The sequence below is a fragment of the Rhinoraja longicauda genome, chromosome 4 (assembly GCF_053455715.1).
Source record: "Rhinoraja longicauda isolate Sanriku21f chromosome 4, sRhiLon1.1, whole genome shotgun sequence".
In the NCBI taxonomy this organism is placed as follows: domain Eukaryota; kingdom Metazoa; phylum Chordata; class Chondrichthyes; order Rajiformes; family Arhynchobatidae; genus Rhinoraja; species Rhinoraja longicauda.
This window is the reverse complement of record NC_135956.1, coordinates 15,278,874-15,293,077: the sequence shown is the minus strand read 5'-3', so window position 1 is coordinate 15,293,077 and position 14,204 is coordinate 15,278,874. Positions and strand designations below refer to the sequence as shown.

The 14,204-nt window shown below is 44.0% G+C and overlaps 1 protein-coding gene across 1 annotated transcript; it reads right to left on the bottom strand.

The window, feature by feature from the left end:
- Positions 1 to 1,991: 1,991 nt before the first annotated feature.
- On the bottom strand, positions 1,992 to 13,669 carry rbis (ribosomal biogenesis factor). Its single transcript, XM_078397255.1, has 4 exons — positions 13,519 to 13,669; positions 9,402 to 9,531; positions 3,787 to 3,897; positions 1,992 to 2,588 (listed from the first exon to the last, which is right to left on the bottom strand). The coding sequence occupies exons 1-4, from the start codon at positions 13,596 to 13,598 to the stop codon at positions 2,520 to 2,522; spliced, it is 390 nt and encodes a 129-aa protein (XP_078253381.1). The 5' UTR covers positions 13,599 to 13,669; the 3' UTR covers positions 1,992 to 2,519.
- Between the last annotated feature and the right edge of the window lie 535 nt (positions 13,670 to 14,204).

Genomic DNA, 14,204 nt, shown 5'->3' with positions numbered 1-14,204 from the left:
TATTCATTGCAGGCATGAGACATCCTGTTCATTAGCCTTTGAAGTCCACCTTCCGTTGGGGCGATGAGTGTAGTAGCATCATCAGCGTACAGGAGTTCTCTTCGGAGCAGTTTTCACCTTCGTCTTGGCCTTTAATCTTGCTAGATTGAAGTTTCCCATCACTTCTGGTGTGGAGGTAGACTCCTTCCGTGTCTGTCGAGAAGGCAAAGGACAGGGCAGATAGGAAGATGCCGAACAGTGTTGGGGCTTGGACACACCTTTGCTTCACTCCGCTTTTCATGGGGAAGCTTTCCGACGCAACGCCATCAAACTGCACTGTACCATGCATGTTTCCATGAAAGGACTGGATGAAGTTTAGAAGGTGTGGTGGACACCCAAACTTCTCTAGCAACTTGTAAAGGCCGCGTCTGCTGACAGAATCAAATGCTTTTGTGAGATCCATGAATGCGATGTATAATGGGGTTTACTGCACTCTGCATTTACTTGAATTTGACTCAGGGAGAAGATCATGTCCACTGTAGATCTACCTCCACTAAACACCACTTTACTGGAATCCGTCAAAAAATTCTCCTACTTGAGATCCATGGTGATTGATAGCCTCTCTTTGGATGAGGAAATCAACTCACGCATAGGAAAGGCAGCAACCACCTTCGGGAGACTAACCAAGCGGGCATGGAAGAACAGGAAACTCACAACCAAAACCAAGGTCACTGTCTACAAAGCCTGCATATTGAGCACGCTACTTTACAGTAGTGAAGTTTGGACGACCTATCAACATCAAGAGCGGAAATTGAATAACTTCCATTTTCACTGTCTTCGCCGAACCTGAGTGTTAGTTTCTTGGCAGGACAAAATCACCAACAAATCTGTCCTTTCTTTAACCAACATGCCTAGCATCCCTGCTATCCTCAAGCAGAAGCATCTCCACTGGCTTGGACTCATACTTAGGATGGACAATGGGCATATCCCCAAAGACGTGCTTTATGGGGAGGTTGCCAATGCTCGGAGACCAAGAGGAAGACCCAAACTCCGGTACAAGGACACAATTAAAAGGGGTATGACAAGCTCAATATCAACACCGACAACTGGGTAGCGGCTGCTGAGGACCGTGGCAGGCGGAGGAAGGACCTCCAGGCGGACATGAAACATCACGACAGCATGTGGTTCAAGACCCTGGAGCACAGGCACCAACGCCGCAATATGATCAAAGACAGCAGCCACAGACTCCCCAGAACAACGACCAGAGATGACCTCACCTGTGGAAGGACCTGCCTGTCAAGGATAGGCCGTGTCAGTCACACAAGAAAATGTAACCACAGATGAAGAATCCCCCTCTCCAAGCAGGACAATGCCATGCCGCACCATCATCTCCTGCCGATGGACGGATGCCAGAGAGAGAATTCCTTTTGTGCATCGCTACTAATTGTGACGATGATCAGTTTCCACTCTTATTCTTGGGTTAAAATTGACTGAATGCAAATTTAAAGGACTTTAGTGAGACTGCATTTGGAATATTGTCATGTTGTTCTGTGGAGGCTATGGAAGTTTACCAGAATGATGTCTGGATTAAGGGCTATTAGCTACAGGGAGAGGTTGGACAGACTTGGATTGTTTTCTCTGGTAAGGCAGACGTTATGGAGAGACCTGATAGAAGTTTCTCTCAGGCTGGGAAAATCAAATACTAGAGGGCATACGTTCAAGGTGAGAGGGGCAAAATTTAGAGAGTTGAAGGGCGTTTTATTTTACACGTAGGAGGGCGTACCAGTGGTGGTGGTTGAGGCAGATACAATAGTGGTATTTAAGAGACTACTGGATAAATGTATGGATATGCCGGGAATGGAGGGATATAGGTTATGTGCAGGCAGATAGTGGTCATGGTATCATGTTCCGCATCGACATTGTGGGCTGTAGGGCGTGTTCTTTGGTGCTAAAAATAAGATGACGTGTACACATCAATGACTGACAGCATAAGAATAAAGACTAATGGATTTAGTTTTTTATTATTTATGACTCAAAAATAATATTCAAATTTGTCCCATCTTCAACAATAAAAATATGCAACACATAGTATTTGTTATATGTAATTTTCTTAATTGTCTAAAAATCTGCTTGGGTCAAAACCAAACACTGACATTTGTCACAAACTAACTTGAATCTGTAGAAGACATTTGATTCATTTCCTCTGGAATACCAGAAAAGATTTCTCATTTGGTATGTACTGAAAAGAAAATTAACCATTTAGAGATAGTCACAAAATGCTGGAATAACTCAGTGGGTCAGGCAGCATCTCTAGGGAAAAAAATGGATAGTTAAGGTCGGGACCCATCTTCAGAAGTCTGAAGACGGGTCCTGTTCCAAAATGTCAGCTATTCATTTTCTCCAGAGTTGCTCCAGCATTTTGTGTCTATCTTTGGTATAAACCAGCATCTGGTATAAACCAGCTTCTACAAATACTGTAGGTTGCATTGTCCACCGTATTTGTATACATGTTCTCATCGACTGGAAGCATTTTCTGAATTTCACAACTGGGAAAACAACTGTGTTGTAGCATCTACATTCAGCTGTTCAGCCGGTGGAGTTCTGGGAATCTGCAAAATGAACATAAATTGGGGTTTTCAATAATTACAAGATACAATGTTTAGTTTTATATGCTGAACCTTGCTATAATTCTGAATCGTGTGGCAATTTTTACTGAAAAGTTTAATGAAAAAAGAAGACCAGCTGATTTTGGCCATAAGTGGTTCCTGCAAACAAGATAGAACCAAAAAGACACAGTGCTGAGGTAATTTTGTGGGTCAAGCTGCATCTCTGGAAAACATGGATAGGTACCATTTCAGGCTGGGACCCTTTGGACCAATATTGGCCTCAGTTGTTCATTATTGAGCATACATCGAGTGTAGATAATGACATGGAACACACAAGCCTTATCTATTCTATAATTAGACAATCAAAATATAGGATAACTAACAGCGTCTGGATCAAGGAACATTTATGTTCTCCACTGAACTTTTCAGGAACTTCCAGAGTAAAGACTTCAGACAAAGGGAGGGTGGGTTCAGATTTAATGGTGAGTATGTCAAAATGCTGGATTAACTCAGCGGGTCAGGCAGCATCTCTGGAGAAGGAATGGTTGACGTCTGAAGAAGGGTCTCGACCCAAAACGTCACCCATTCCTTCTCTCCAGAGATGCTGCCTGACCCGCTGAGTTACTCCAGCATTATGTGATACCTTCGATTTGTACCAGCATCTGCAGTTATTTTCCTACAGATTTAATGGTGATATCGGTACCCCCCATAGAGACAGTAGGAATTCTCAGTTCATTTGCTTTCATGCCAACATAACAAAAATAGGAATACACAAGCAATATGAATAGGGGGGGGTAGGCTACTTAACCCATCGAGTCCATTACAGCATATAATAAGATCACAACCAAATACCTTACAGAAAATAGACGACACTCATGGAAAGATATCCTAGCATTCAGAGGACATGGAGGGTAGGGAAGCCAGTTAGTAGAATATACGTGAGCACTTTTACAGCACAAGCTGAATATGGTACTTCACCAAAATTTCAGATATGTAATAAAGCAAAACTGGAAATGTCAATGTATTGTGCTTATTGTGTAGGTATTAAAATATCATCAAGCCTGGAAAACTATAAAAATATGAGCAGAGATCAGAAAAATTGTTTATGAACAGCCCATAACATCCTTGACTCTAAACTTGCTCAGGGATTTGTTTTTAAATTGACAAATCATTTAGAAAATATTTGTGAACAAACTATTACCTGCAATGGTTTCTTTAAAGATGTGGCTTTGGATATGTTCTTGATCTCTTTTTGTACTTCTGTAAATGCTTTATTGATTTTAGAAACTTTTTCACTGTTCCTAATATTGATCTGTTCCAAAAAAAAAAATCCTTTTAAACAGTGTTGCATAAATATTACACTCGTAGTAACTTAATAACATGGTATGAATGCAGAGATTCAGAAAATACAACATTGGAGATACTCGGGTATGAGAAAAGGTGGGCATGATAAGGCATTTAACTCCTCTGTCAGTCAAAACTATGTAAACAGGACAAATATCCATCGGAGCTTTATATACAGCTGAAGTTGCCAAGATTCCTGAAATGCCTGAGAATCTCTTGCTGGAAATCAGAGATGGGTATTCATTTTAGCATGCTACTGTACAACTCCAAAGACATGAAGTTTAAGCCGTGTAAAACCTACTGCGGTTTCATGTGACCTTGCCTTCAGAGTTGAAGCGGAGCAAACCTCCAGCTTCCCCATGCAGCTTGCTTTTCATGCCTTTATGCTCAATGAAATTTTAAAGTATTTTAATATCTTGTTGCTTCGACACAATCAGGAAAATATATTCTTTGCTCTGGCATCATGCTACATGCATAACTCTGGCCTCCCGGACAATTGGGGAAATATAGACGGCAAAACTGCCAGATTGTATTTTGACAGACAGCTGGGAAATCCTAATATTTTATTTAACCTTGGTGTCAATCACTGGCTAAGCTGCGGCCAGCAAAAACACCACCAGGCATAGTGAGCACGCTATGGATTTGAGTTACTTCACAAATGCTTACCAATGTATTTTAAATACCATCTCATTTTGACGCCATGGTGTTATAGTCTAATACTAAACCATTCTTTTTCTGGGCAATGGTCAGTTTACCAAAGACATGCATTACCCACTTGTACACAACTTGCTGCAACTATTGTGTAAATGTAAGAGACAGGTTACAAAGCTGGTAAGCAAACTCAGTTCTTGAGCAAATGTCATATGACTAAACCTAAGCTACCAAGATTAAGTTTAGTTTGGTTTATTGTCACGTGTACCAAGGTACAGTGAAAAGCTTTTTGTTGCGTGCTATCCAATCAGTGGAAAGACAATTCATGATTACAATCGAGCCGTGTACAGATACATAAGGGAAGAACAGATCATACCAAAACTTGCCAGGCATAGAGATATTCATCCCAATAGCACAGCTTGCATTCAAACCAAGAAGCAAGAAATAATAACTGGATATTCAATTATTGCGAGGAATACTCCAAACAAATCCAGTTTCTGAAGTTTGGTTTGCATTTTTGTAACCAGCATGCATACACTACATCAAATACTAAATGCTTTCAACTATCTCAAACAAATTCGCTTCCTTAAAATTGCAAAAATTTCCTGAAGTACACCATTCAGCCAAAAAGGCAACCTAGGAATAAGGTATTCATTAAAAACCAGACAGATAATCTCCTCTCCTTGGAACAGGTTTTAAAATGGGTGCAACCAAGCAAGAATTACCCATGAAAGCAGTATACTTTATCAAAGAATTGAACAAAATATCTTAAAATCCAGCTCTGACACAACATGCAATGAATGAAATGTGGTTATATCTTAATGAGGCAGAAACTGGAACAACTACTCATATTGTTCCATTGCATTATACTGTAGAACAGCACAGCAGAGGAACAGGCTTAAGTGCAGATAGGGGCTATAATGTGGTTGGTCGGGAGATTGGGACTACACCCTTAGTTTATGGCAAGACGATTCAATAGTCTGATAATAGCAGGTAAACTGTTCCTGAATATGATGGTATATGTTTTCTTGTAGCTTTTCCCTGATGGGAGAGAGAAGAGGAAATGGCCTGGGTGTAAATGGTCCTTGATTTTGCTCGCTGTTTTGCCGAGGCTGATGGGAGTCAATAGTGGGGAGTCTGCATAGTGTGATGGACTGGGCTACATCCATAACTCTCTGCAATTTCTTGTTGGCTTGGGCACAACGGGACGGCTTAGGGGTGGCATGATGACACAGCAGTAAAGTTGCTACCTTACAGTGCCAGAGACTCTGGTTCAATCCTGACTACAGGTGCTATCTATACAGAGTTTGTATGTTCACCCCATGACCTGTGTGGGTTTTCTCCCACACTCCAAAGACTTACAGGTTTGTAGGCTAATTGGCTTTGGTAAAATTGTAAATTGTCCCTAGTTTGTAGGATAGTGTTGGTGTGCGGGGATTGCTGGTCAGCACGGACATGGTTAGCCGAGGGCCTGTTTCCGTGCTGCATCTCTAAACCAAACTGTTGCCGAATTAAGTTGTCATGGGGGAAATGGTAGAAGCCTAAATGTAGCAATGTTTAGGAAGCAGTTAGACAGACACATTAACAGGCAGGAAAGAGGGGGATGTGGACCAGGTGCAGGCTGATGTGATGACTTAGATTGGTATCACTGTTAGCGCAGACATGGTGGGCAAAGGACCTGTTATTGTGCTGTACTTTGCTATGTCCCTTACTGTGTTAGTAATAACTTGTAACAGAATTTTCATATCCAAGAATCGATACATGTCACAACACTGCTTGGTTTAATAAAGAAATTATTTACCTGTAGTCAATGAAATATCATATTAACAAAATTAACCACTATCCGAGTACGTTGAAGCTACAACATAATACAATCTGACACCCATGCTGTGCTGTTTATGATTTCATACCCTTATTCTCACTTTGACAATCTGTACTTTATAGAACTGCTGTAAATTTGATGTCTGATGGCAGTTCAGATTAGATATGTAATTGATTAGTCGATGCCACCATATCCTGATATATCCAAGATGACAATTCCTGCAGAATTTGTCAAATGTAGTTTTTCTATTAAAAAAACTATTGCAAACTTGAACATGTGGATTATCAGTTTGAAAACTTTTATGATAAAATCAAATTACATTTTGATGAAAATAACTCCCAAGATAAAATTAATAACTATTTCTCATTGAACGTCATTTAACCTGCTGCATTTAAAACCAATGCAGGCATCAGAAAAACTGAAATACCAAAACGAGGTCAGGACAATACCGTCTTTGGTTCAATGTTAATTGGTTCGGTACAGGTACAGGAACATTGCTTCGAAGACACCAAATTCAGTCAGAGTGGTTCGTAAGTTTTTGCAATTCAGTTTAGTTCAGTTTATTGTTACATGTACCGAGGTACAGTGGAAAGCCTTTGTTGCGTGTTAACAAGTCAGCGGAAAGACAATACGCATTCACATAAAGGTTATCAAATACTCAAATAATTTTACATGAAATGCAGCATGAACACGTGCTGCAATGATGTATGTAAGAGTGGAAAACAAAATTATTAATATGTGTGTTGTGAGGCTGTTGGTTCAATGCCAAAAAAGATAGATCGCTAAATTCCCTGAACATTGCAGGCTGGAGTGAACATGGATACCAGCGTCTCAACAAATACTATACAATGCTGCAACGATTAAAAAGTCCTGCCTTTGTGGAAATCTTCTAGAATTTCCCATCAATCTCAATAAGTTTCTCAATGGGTGCTTTTGTGCTTTATTTGCTGTGGAAGATTGTCTGGAAAAACGACAGAAACCAACAGTTTTAATCCTACCAGTTCCGCCAAGACAACAAGCTTTTAAGGCCAAGATAAGACTTGATAGGTACAAGACGGTGCCAGGAACATGGCGACACTGTGTATTGCCTCAGAAAAAAACTATTTTGTTTTACACGACAACCGTTAGTCTTTTACTTATGTATGATTCTGCTTGTGTACAGTATGATTTTACTGGATTTTATGTCAAACCGTTTTGCTGCATCGATGTTCAGTTACAGTAAAGTAACCACTACTAATATAAAGAAACAGCACATGCACACTGCCATAAATAGGATGAAATCTATGACACAGGTACAAATAAGAGGTTATCAAGCAGCGTAAGTTTTAAAACCACCATCTTAGCATTATATAGCATCTATATTAGTCTCCTGAGAAAATTAGAAAAAGCTTTTCATTTTAAAAAGATTGAATAATATAGCAGAGCAGAAAATCAAAGCAAATAAAGACCATCTCAAAAGAGAACATAGTTGACTGCATTTGAATAAGCACCACATTTTGCCCAACATTTATTTTTCGTTTAGTTTAGTTTACAGATTTTACACTGAAACAGGCCCTTCAGCCCAGAGTCTGCGCCGACCCGCAATCCCTGCAGTCTAACACTATCCTACACACCAGGGACAATTTACAATTTTTACCAAAGCCAATTAACCTACAAACCCGCACGTCTTTGGAGTGTGGGAGGAAACCGGAGCACACCGGAGAAAACCCCCGCGATCACAGGGAGAACGTACAAACTCCGTACAGATCGCACCCGTAGTCAGGATCAAACCCGGGTCCCTGGCGCTATAAGGCAAATCTACTGCTTGCGTCACTCTGTTACTTCAACATGACTAGCTATCAGCGTACACCACCAGTTAGTCTCTTGCCATCTTCCCAGCCCAGAGTGGCAAGCATTAACCCACAATTCACATAACCCCAGAGTAAAAAGAGAACTGAAACCCGGATCAACATCCAGCAGGGCCTTTAACAGGAAACTCAAAAGGACTAGTACCAAGAATGTCACGCTAAATCTGTGTCATAGAGTCAAGAGTCTTACAGCATGGAAACATGCCCTTCTGCCCAACTTGTCCACACCAACCAACATGTCCAGGCTACACTAGTCCCACCTGCCTGCATTTGGCCCATATCCCTCTAACCCTGGCCTATCCTTGTACCTGTCTAATTGTTTCTTAAACGGTGCGATGGTCTCTGCCTCAACTACCTCCTCTGGCAGCTCGTTCCATACACCCACCATCCTTTGTGTGAAAAAGTTACCCCTCAGATTCCTATTAAATATTTTCCCCTTCATCTTAAATATGCTTAGAAATGCCATGAAGGAGAAAAAGCCCTAAACAGAAAAAGTAATGCAACAAGGTTGTTGTAATTGTTATGCCCTCAGAAAAAAGCTACAAGAATATAAAGATCAAATAGTGAACATAATATGTTTGTAATAACGTTGAAACAGCAGCCTCACCTACCTTCAGCTGCACTGACAGCTAATGGGGAGATTTGCATCAATTCTCTCTTAATGTTTCTGCCACTAATTAGAATAGATTAAAATAAGTAAGCAGGGCTAGAGTTACCTCTTTAAAGGGAGCACTTGCAAACTTAAGTGCACGCCACATTTGCAATCCACTTCTCTCCAATTATCAGAGGCAATTAAAATGGTAAAACATGCATTTGACAGCATGAACGATTACATTTTGACAAGATAGTGCCAGCTGGTACAGGATCTCAGTCCATGGCAGCTAGAATCCCATCACCAACTCCCGCTCCACCTCACATGATGGTCATAGAACAAAGGTCTCAAGCTGTTGTCAGATGCATGGCTGTAAAGGTTTAGAACAAGCACCAGCAGAGGGTTGGATGGGGTATAATCCAGCCCACGAAGAGACACACAAGAACAAAAATGAGCAAGCAAATCAGAAATAAAATAAACACAAAATCACAAATACCTCCACTGCACCAAGTTAGTAACGTGCTGGTTGACAACTGTTTTACGCTGAAGTTCTTACTAACCTTCTTGAGACTTGTAGTCACATGTTTGGTTTTGTTTTTGGCTTTTATGCTCCTGCTTTTGGCAACTTTGAAAACATCATTGTTTTTCTGCGCCTTCGGTCTTTTCTTTGCCATCCCTTCTGAACACTTCCTAGCAAACAAATAAATGTTCACAGAATCAATCATTGCCCGTGAATAATAAACAAAAAGCACCATTTTCCAGTCTTGGTTTAGAAAACTAGGGAATCTTATTCAATAACAAGAGCTCAGGTGAATAACCCGAAGAGCAAGATGGTTGAAGTAAAGCATAAGGATCTCCTGTACACAGGGCTATTTTTGGCACACTGCCTCTTGCCTGTTTCCCAACCACCTGTTATGATATTTACTGGCAGTTATGTGAAACCAAACAGAAAAATCCCAGCCTCTAGTAACTGGTCAACCTCACCTGATTTCAGTACTGAACCAGATCTACCTTGGCTCAGGTTTCACTTTAGTTATTAAGTTGTGTCGCACAGAAACAGGATCTTCACTCAACTCATCCATCCTGACCTTGATGCCTTTAGAATAAGAAAATAACTGCAGATGCTGGTACAAATCGAAGGTATTTATTCACAAAATGCTGGAGTAACTCAGCAGGGTAGGCAGCATCTCAGGAGAGAAGGAATGGGTGACGTTTCAGGTCGAGACCCTTCTTCAGGCTGATGTCAGGGGGGCGGGACAAAGGAAGGATATAGGTGGAGACAGGAAGATAGAGGGAGATCTGGGAAGGGGGAGGGGAAGAGAGGGACAGAGGAACTATCTAAAGTTGGAGAAGTCGATGTTCATACCACTGGGCTGCAAGCTGCCCAGGCGAAATATGAGGTGCTGTTCCTCCAATTTCCGGTGGGCCTCACTATGGCACTGGAGGAGGCCCATGACAGAAAGGTCAGACTAGGAATGGGAGGGGGAGTTGAAGTGCTCGGCCACCGGGAGATCAGATTGGCCAACGCGGACCGAGCGCAGGTGTTGAGCGAAGCGATCGCCAAGCCTGCGTTTGGTTTCGCCGATGTAAATAAGTTGACATCTGGAGCAGCGGATGCTTTTAGATGTCAATCTCATTCTCAACCCGTACCTCTCTACTTTCCTGTCCATGTACTTCTCTAAATGCCTTTTAAATGGCGTAATTGTTTATGCCTCAACCACATCCTCTGATAGCTTGTTTTATATAACAAACATCCTGTGTAAAAAATGTGCCCCTCAGATCTACTTTAAATTTCTCCCCTTATCTAAACTGTATCCTTTAGCTTTAGACTCTACTCCAGAAAAATGACAATCTTTTCTATGCTGGTCATAATTTTTTTTAACCACAATACGGTCACCTCCACTATGCTCTTGTGAGAATAAACTCAGACTATCCAATCTCTCCTTAAAAGTAAAGCCCTCAATTTCAGTCACTATCCGGATGTATCTCTTCTGCATTCTTTCAAATACCACCACATTATTTGAGTAGCGTGGCGACCCAAGTGTGGACTGAGCCATGCCACAACATCCCTATTCTTATACTCAATGCCTCAGTCTATAAAGGCAAGCATATCAAATGACTTCTTCACTACCCTATCCACCTGTGTCTCCATTTTTAGGGAACTATGAACTAGAATCCCAAGATCTCTCTTTACATCCACATTCCAGAGGGCCCTGTCTATTTGCTGTTGGCATTGATGTCCCTAAATGCATTGTCACACATGTGATCTGCTAATATGTGGCATCAAGGCATTACTTTTTAACAGCTGCTGTGGAGTTGGCACATGCCCTCTAAATGGTGAATGTAACAAAACATGATTGCTTACAACACCGTAACGTTGTTACATCCAAGTCTGATATCAGACCCAACACCCACCTCAACCCAGGTACTTAATCTAATTGAGTCGAGAGCCTTCTTCAGACTGAAGGGTCTCGACCCGAAACGTTACCCATTCCTTCTCTCCAGAGATGCTGCCTGTCCCGCTGAGTTACTCGTGAGATCATAAGTGATAGGAGCAGAATTAAGCCATTCAGCCCATCAAGTCTATACCATTCAATCATGGCTGATCTATCTCTCCCTCCTAACCCCATTCTCCTGCCTTCTCCCCATAACCTCTGACACCCTCTAATACTCCCTTTTTGTGTCTATCTTCAATGTAAACCAGCATCTACAGTTCCTTCTATACGTTCTTAATCTAATCCATTTATACATGCCATTCTCTCATTAAAAGTAAAGCTCTCAATTTCAGTTACCATCCTGGTAAATCTCATCTGCATTCTTTCAAATATCACCACATTATTTCAGTAGGATGGCGACCACACTCAGCCCCCACACTATCGCCGTGGCATTACAAACTTTGCGTCCTGACGAAAGATCATCGATCTTAAATGGTACTGGAGATGGACACAAAATGATGGAGTAACGCAGCAGGTCAGGCAGCAACTCTGAAGAAAATGGAGAGGTGACATTTCGGTCTGGGATCCTTCCTCAGACTGATTGTAGTAGGGAGAGTGAGGAGAAAAAACTGGAAGAGACAAAACAGGACAAATTGGGGCCAGCACAGATGACCTCAGGCAAGGAGGTTTCCTGATAGTCTGCCTTGAGGCAGATGTGAGCCCAAAAGGTTACATAGTTACATTAGAAAATTCAAGGTATTTATTCACAAAATGCTGGAGTAACTCAGCAGGTCAGGCAACATCTCAGGACAAGGAATGGGTGACGTTTTGGGTCGAGACCCTTCTTCAGAAAATTCAATGTTCATAACACAAGAAAAAACATTAGCTGCTGTTCCTCCAATTTGCATGTGGCCTTACTTTGGCAATGATGGCCTGAAGAAAGTCCCCAACCTGAAACATCACATTTTCTCTAGAGATGCTGCCCGATCCGCTGGGTTATTCCAGCACTTTGTGACTTTTTTTGTAAACCAGCATCTGCGGTTTACCTGTTGGAAGGAATGGCAGATGTTGGTTTATGCCAAAGATAGAGGAGTCTGAAGGGTCCCGACCTGAAACTTTAGGTTCACCCGACCCACCCTTTTTTTCCAGTGATCCTTCTGTTTCTGTTTTCTACTGCACAACCTCCAACAGCTGGGCTTTCTTGTCCAGCTTTCGCTCGCATGTGCACTGGTTGCAAAAAGGTTATTTAGATTTATATGTGGGCACGTTTGGTGAGATGATCCATGTGCAAGTTGTCGAGCTGTGACTTGAAGAGTGACACGGTTGGTGCACATCTGATGGTGTCGGGAAGGATGCTGCCTGGCCCGCTGGATTATTCCAGCACTTTGTCCTTTCTTGTAAAGCAGCATCTGCAGTGCCTTGTGTCTACTAGTCTCAGTCCGTCTGATGGGACCGGTTAGTGTTTGGACTGTGTGGGCCCACACTCGACCAAAGCCTCAGCAATGGTAGACCTTCAGATCTCCCCCCTCCCACCTCACCCTCCCTACAACCCCTCTGCAGGGGAGACGATCAGATTTCTCCATCCCCCCCATTTCTCTCTCTCCCTTTCCATCTCCCTCCCTCTCCTCCTCCTCTCCCTCACCACCCCTCTCCCTTCTCATCCCTCCCCCTCCTTCTCCCCTCCCTCCTCCCTCACCATTCCTCCCCTTTACCTCTCCCCTCCCCTCCCTCTCCGTCCCCCTCACCATCCCTCTCCCTTCTCTCTCCTCCCTCACCATCCCTCTCCCTCACCATCCCTCCCCCTCCACTTCCCTCCTTCACCATTCCTCCCCTTTACCTCCCATCCCTCTCCCCTCCCTCCCCTCATCCCTCCCCCCTTTACCTCTCCTCTCCATTCCCCCTCCCTTCTCTCACCATTCCTCCCCTTTACCTCCCTTCCCCCTCCCTCCTCTCCCTTCCGCTCGTCTCCTCCCTCCTCACCCCCCCTCCCTCTCTCCTTTTCCTCCCCCTACCTCTCCTCCTCCCTCCCCCCCCCCCCCCCCTTCCTCCCTTTCCCTTCCTCCCTCCCCCTCCTCCCTCCACATGGTGGAAATGTCAAAGTCTCCAAGAACGAACAAGGATTCCCTCGCAGTGGTTTCCCAACTCTTCTGGCCCTGCCTGGCTCCAACCGGCCACCGCCCGCCCGCCCGCCCGCCCAGCGCGGAGACGGAGACCCCCCCCCCCTCTCTCTGCTGCTGCTCACCGCCTGCCGGCCTGGGCCCCGGACCCCGACCCCTCGCCGCCGCTGTTCGAGAACGTTCTGCGGCTGTGGCTCCGCGTCATCTCTGGGCCTCGTCGCTCCCGCCGCCGCGTCACCGGGAGGGGAGACTCCGCGTCATCTCTGGGCCTCGTCGCTCCCGCCGCCGCGTCACCGGGAGGGGAGACTCCGCGTCATCTCTGGGCCTCGTCGCTCCCGCCGCCGCGTCACCGGGAGGGGAGACTCCGCCCGCCCGCCCGCAGCGCTACCGGTAACGGCGGCACCACAAGCCGCAGCCGGAGAGAGGGGAGGAGAATGTGTGTCGGCCAACCATACGATAGACGTACACCTCCCTTCCTTCCCTCTCTCCTTCCTTCCCTCTCTCCTCTCCTTCCTTCCCCCCCTCCTCTCCTTCCTTCCCCCCCTCCTCTCCTTCCTTCACTCTCTCCTCTCTCTCCTTCCTTCCCTCTCTCCTCTCTCTTCTTCCTTCCCTCCTTCCTTCCCTCTCTCCTTCCCTCCCTCCTCTCCTTCCTTCCCTCCTTCCTTCCTTCCCTCCTTCCTTCCTTCTCTCCTTCCTTCCCTCTCTCCTTCCTTCTCTCTCCTTCCTTCCTTCTCTCACTTCTTCCTTCTCTCCCTCCTCTCCTTCCTTCCCTCTCTCCTTCATTTCCTCTCTCCTTCCTTCCTCCCCTTCC

What these genes read in the sequence shown, in the direction of transcription:
- rbis (XM_078397255.1), bottom strand. Translation starts at nt 13,598, where the DNA reads ATGACGCGGAGCCACAGCCGCAGAACGTTCTCGAACAGCGGCGGCGAG. An exon ending in TGACTACAAGTCTCAAGAAG is followed by an intron (nt 3,898 to 9,401) that starts GTTAGTAAGAAC and finishes TTTTTGGAACAG; the next exon opens with ATCAATATTAGGAACAGTGA. An exon ending in CTTTAAAGAAACCATTGCAG is followed by an intron (nt 2,589 to 3,786) that starts GTAATAGTTTGT and finishes TTCATTTTGCAG; the next exon opens with ATTCCCAGAACTCCACCGGC.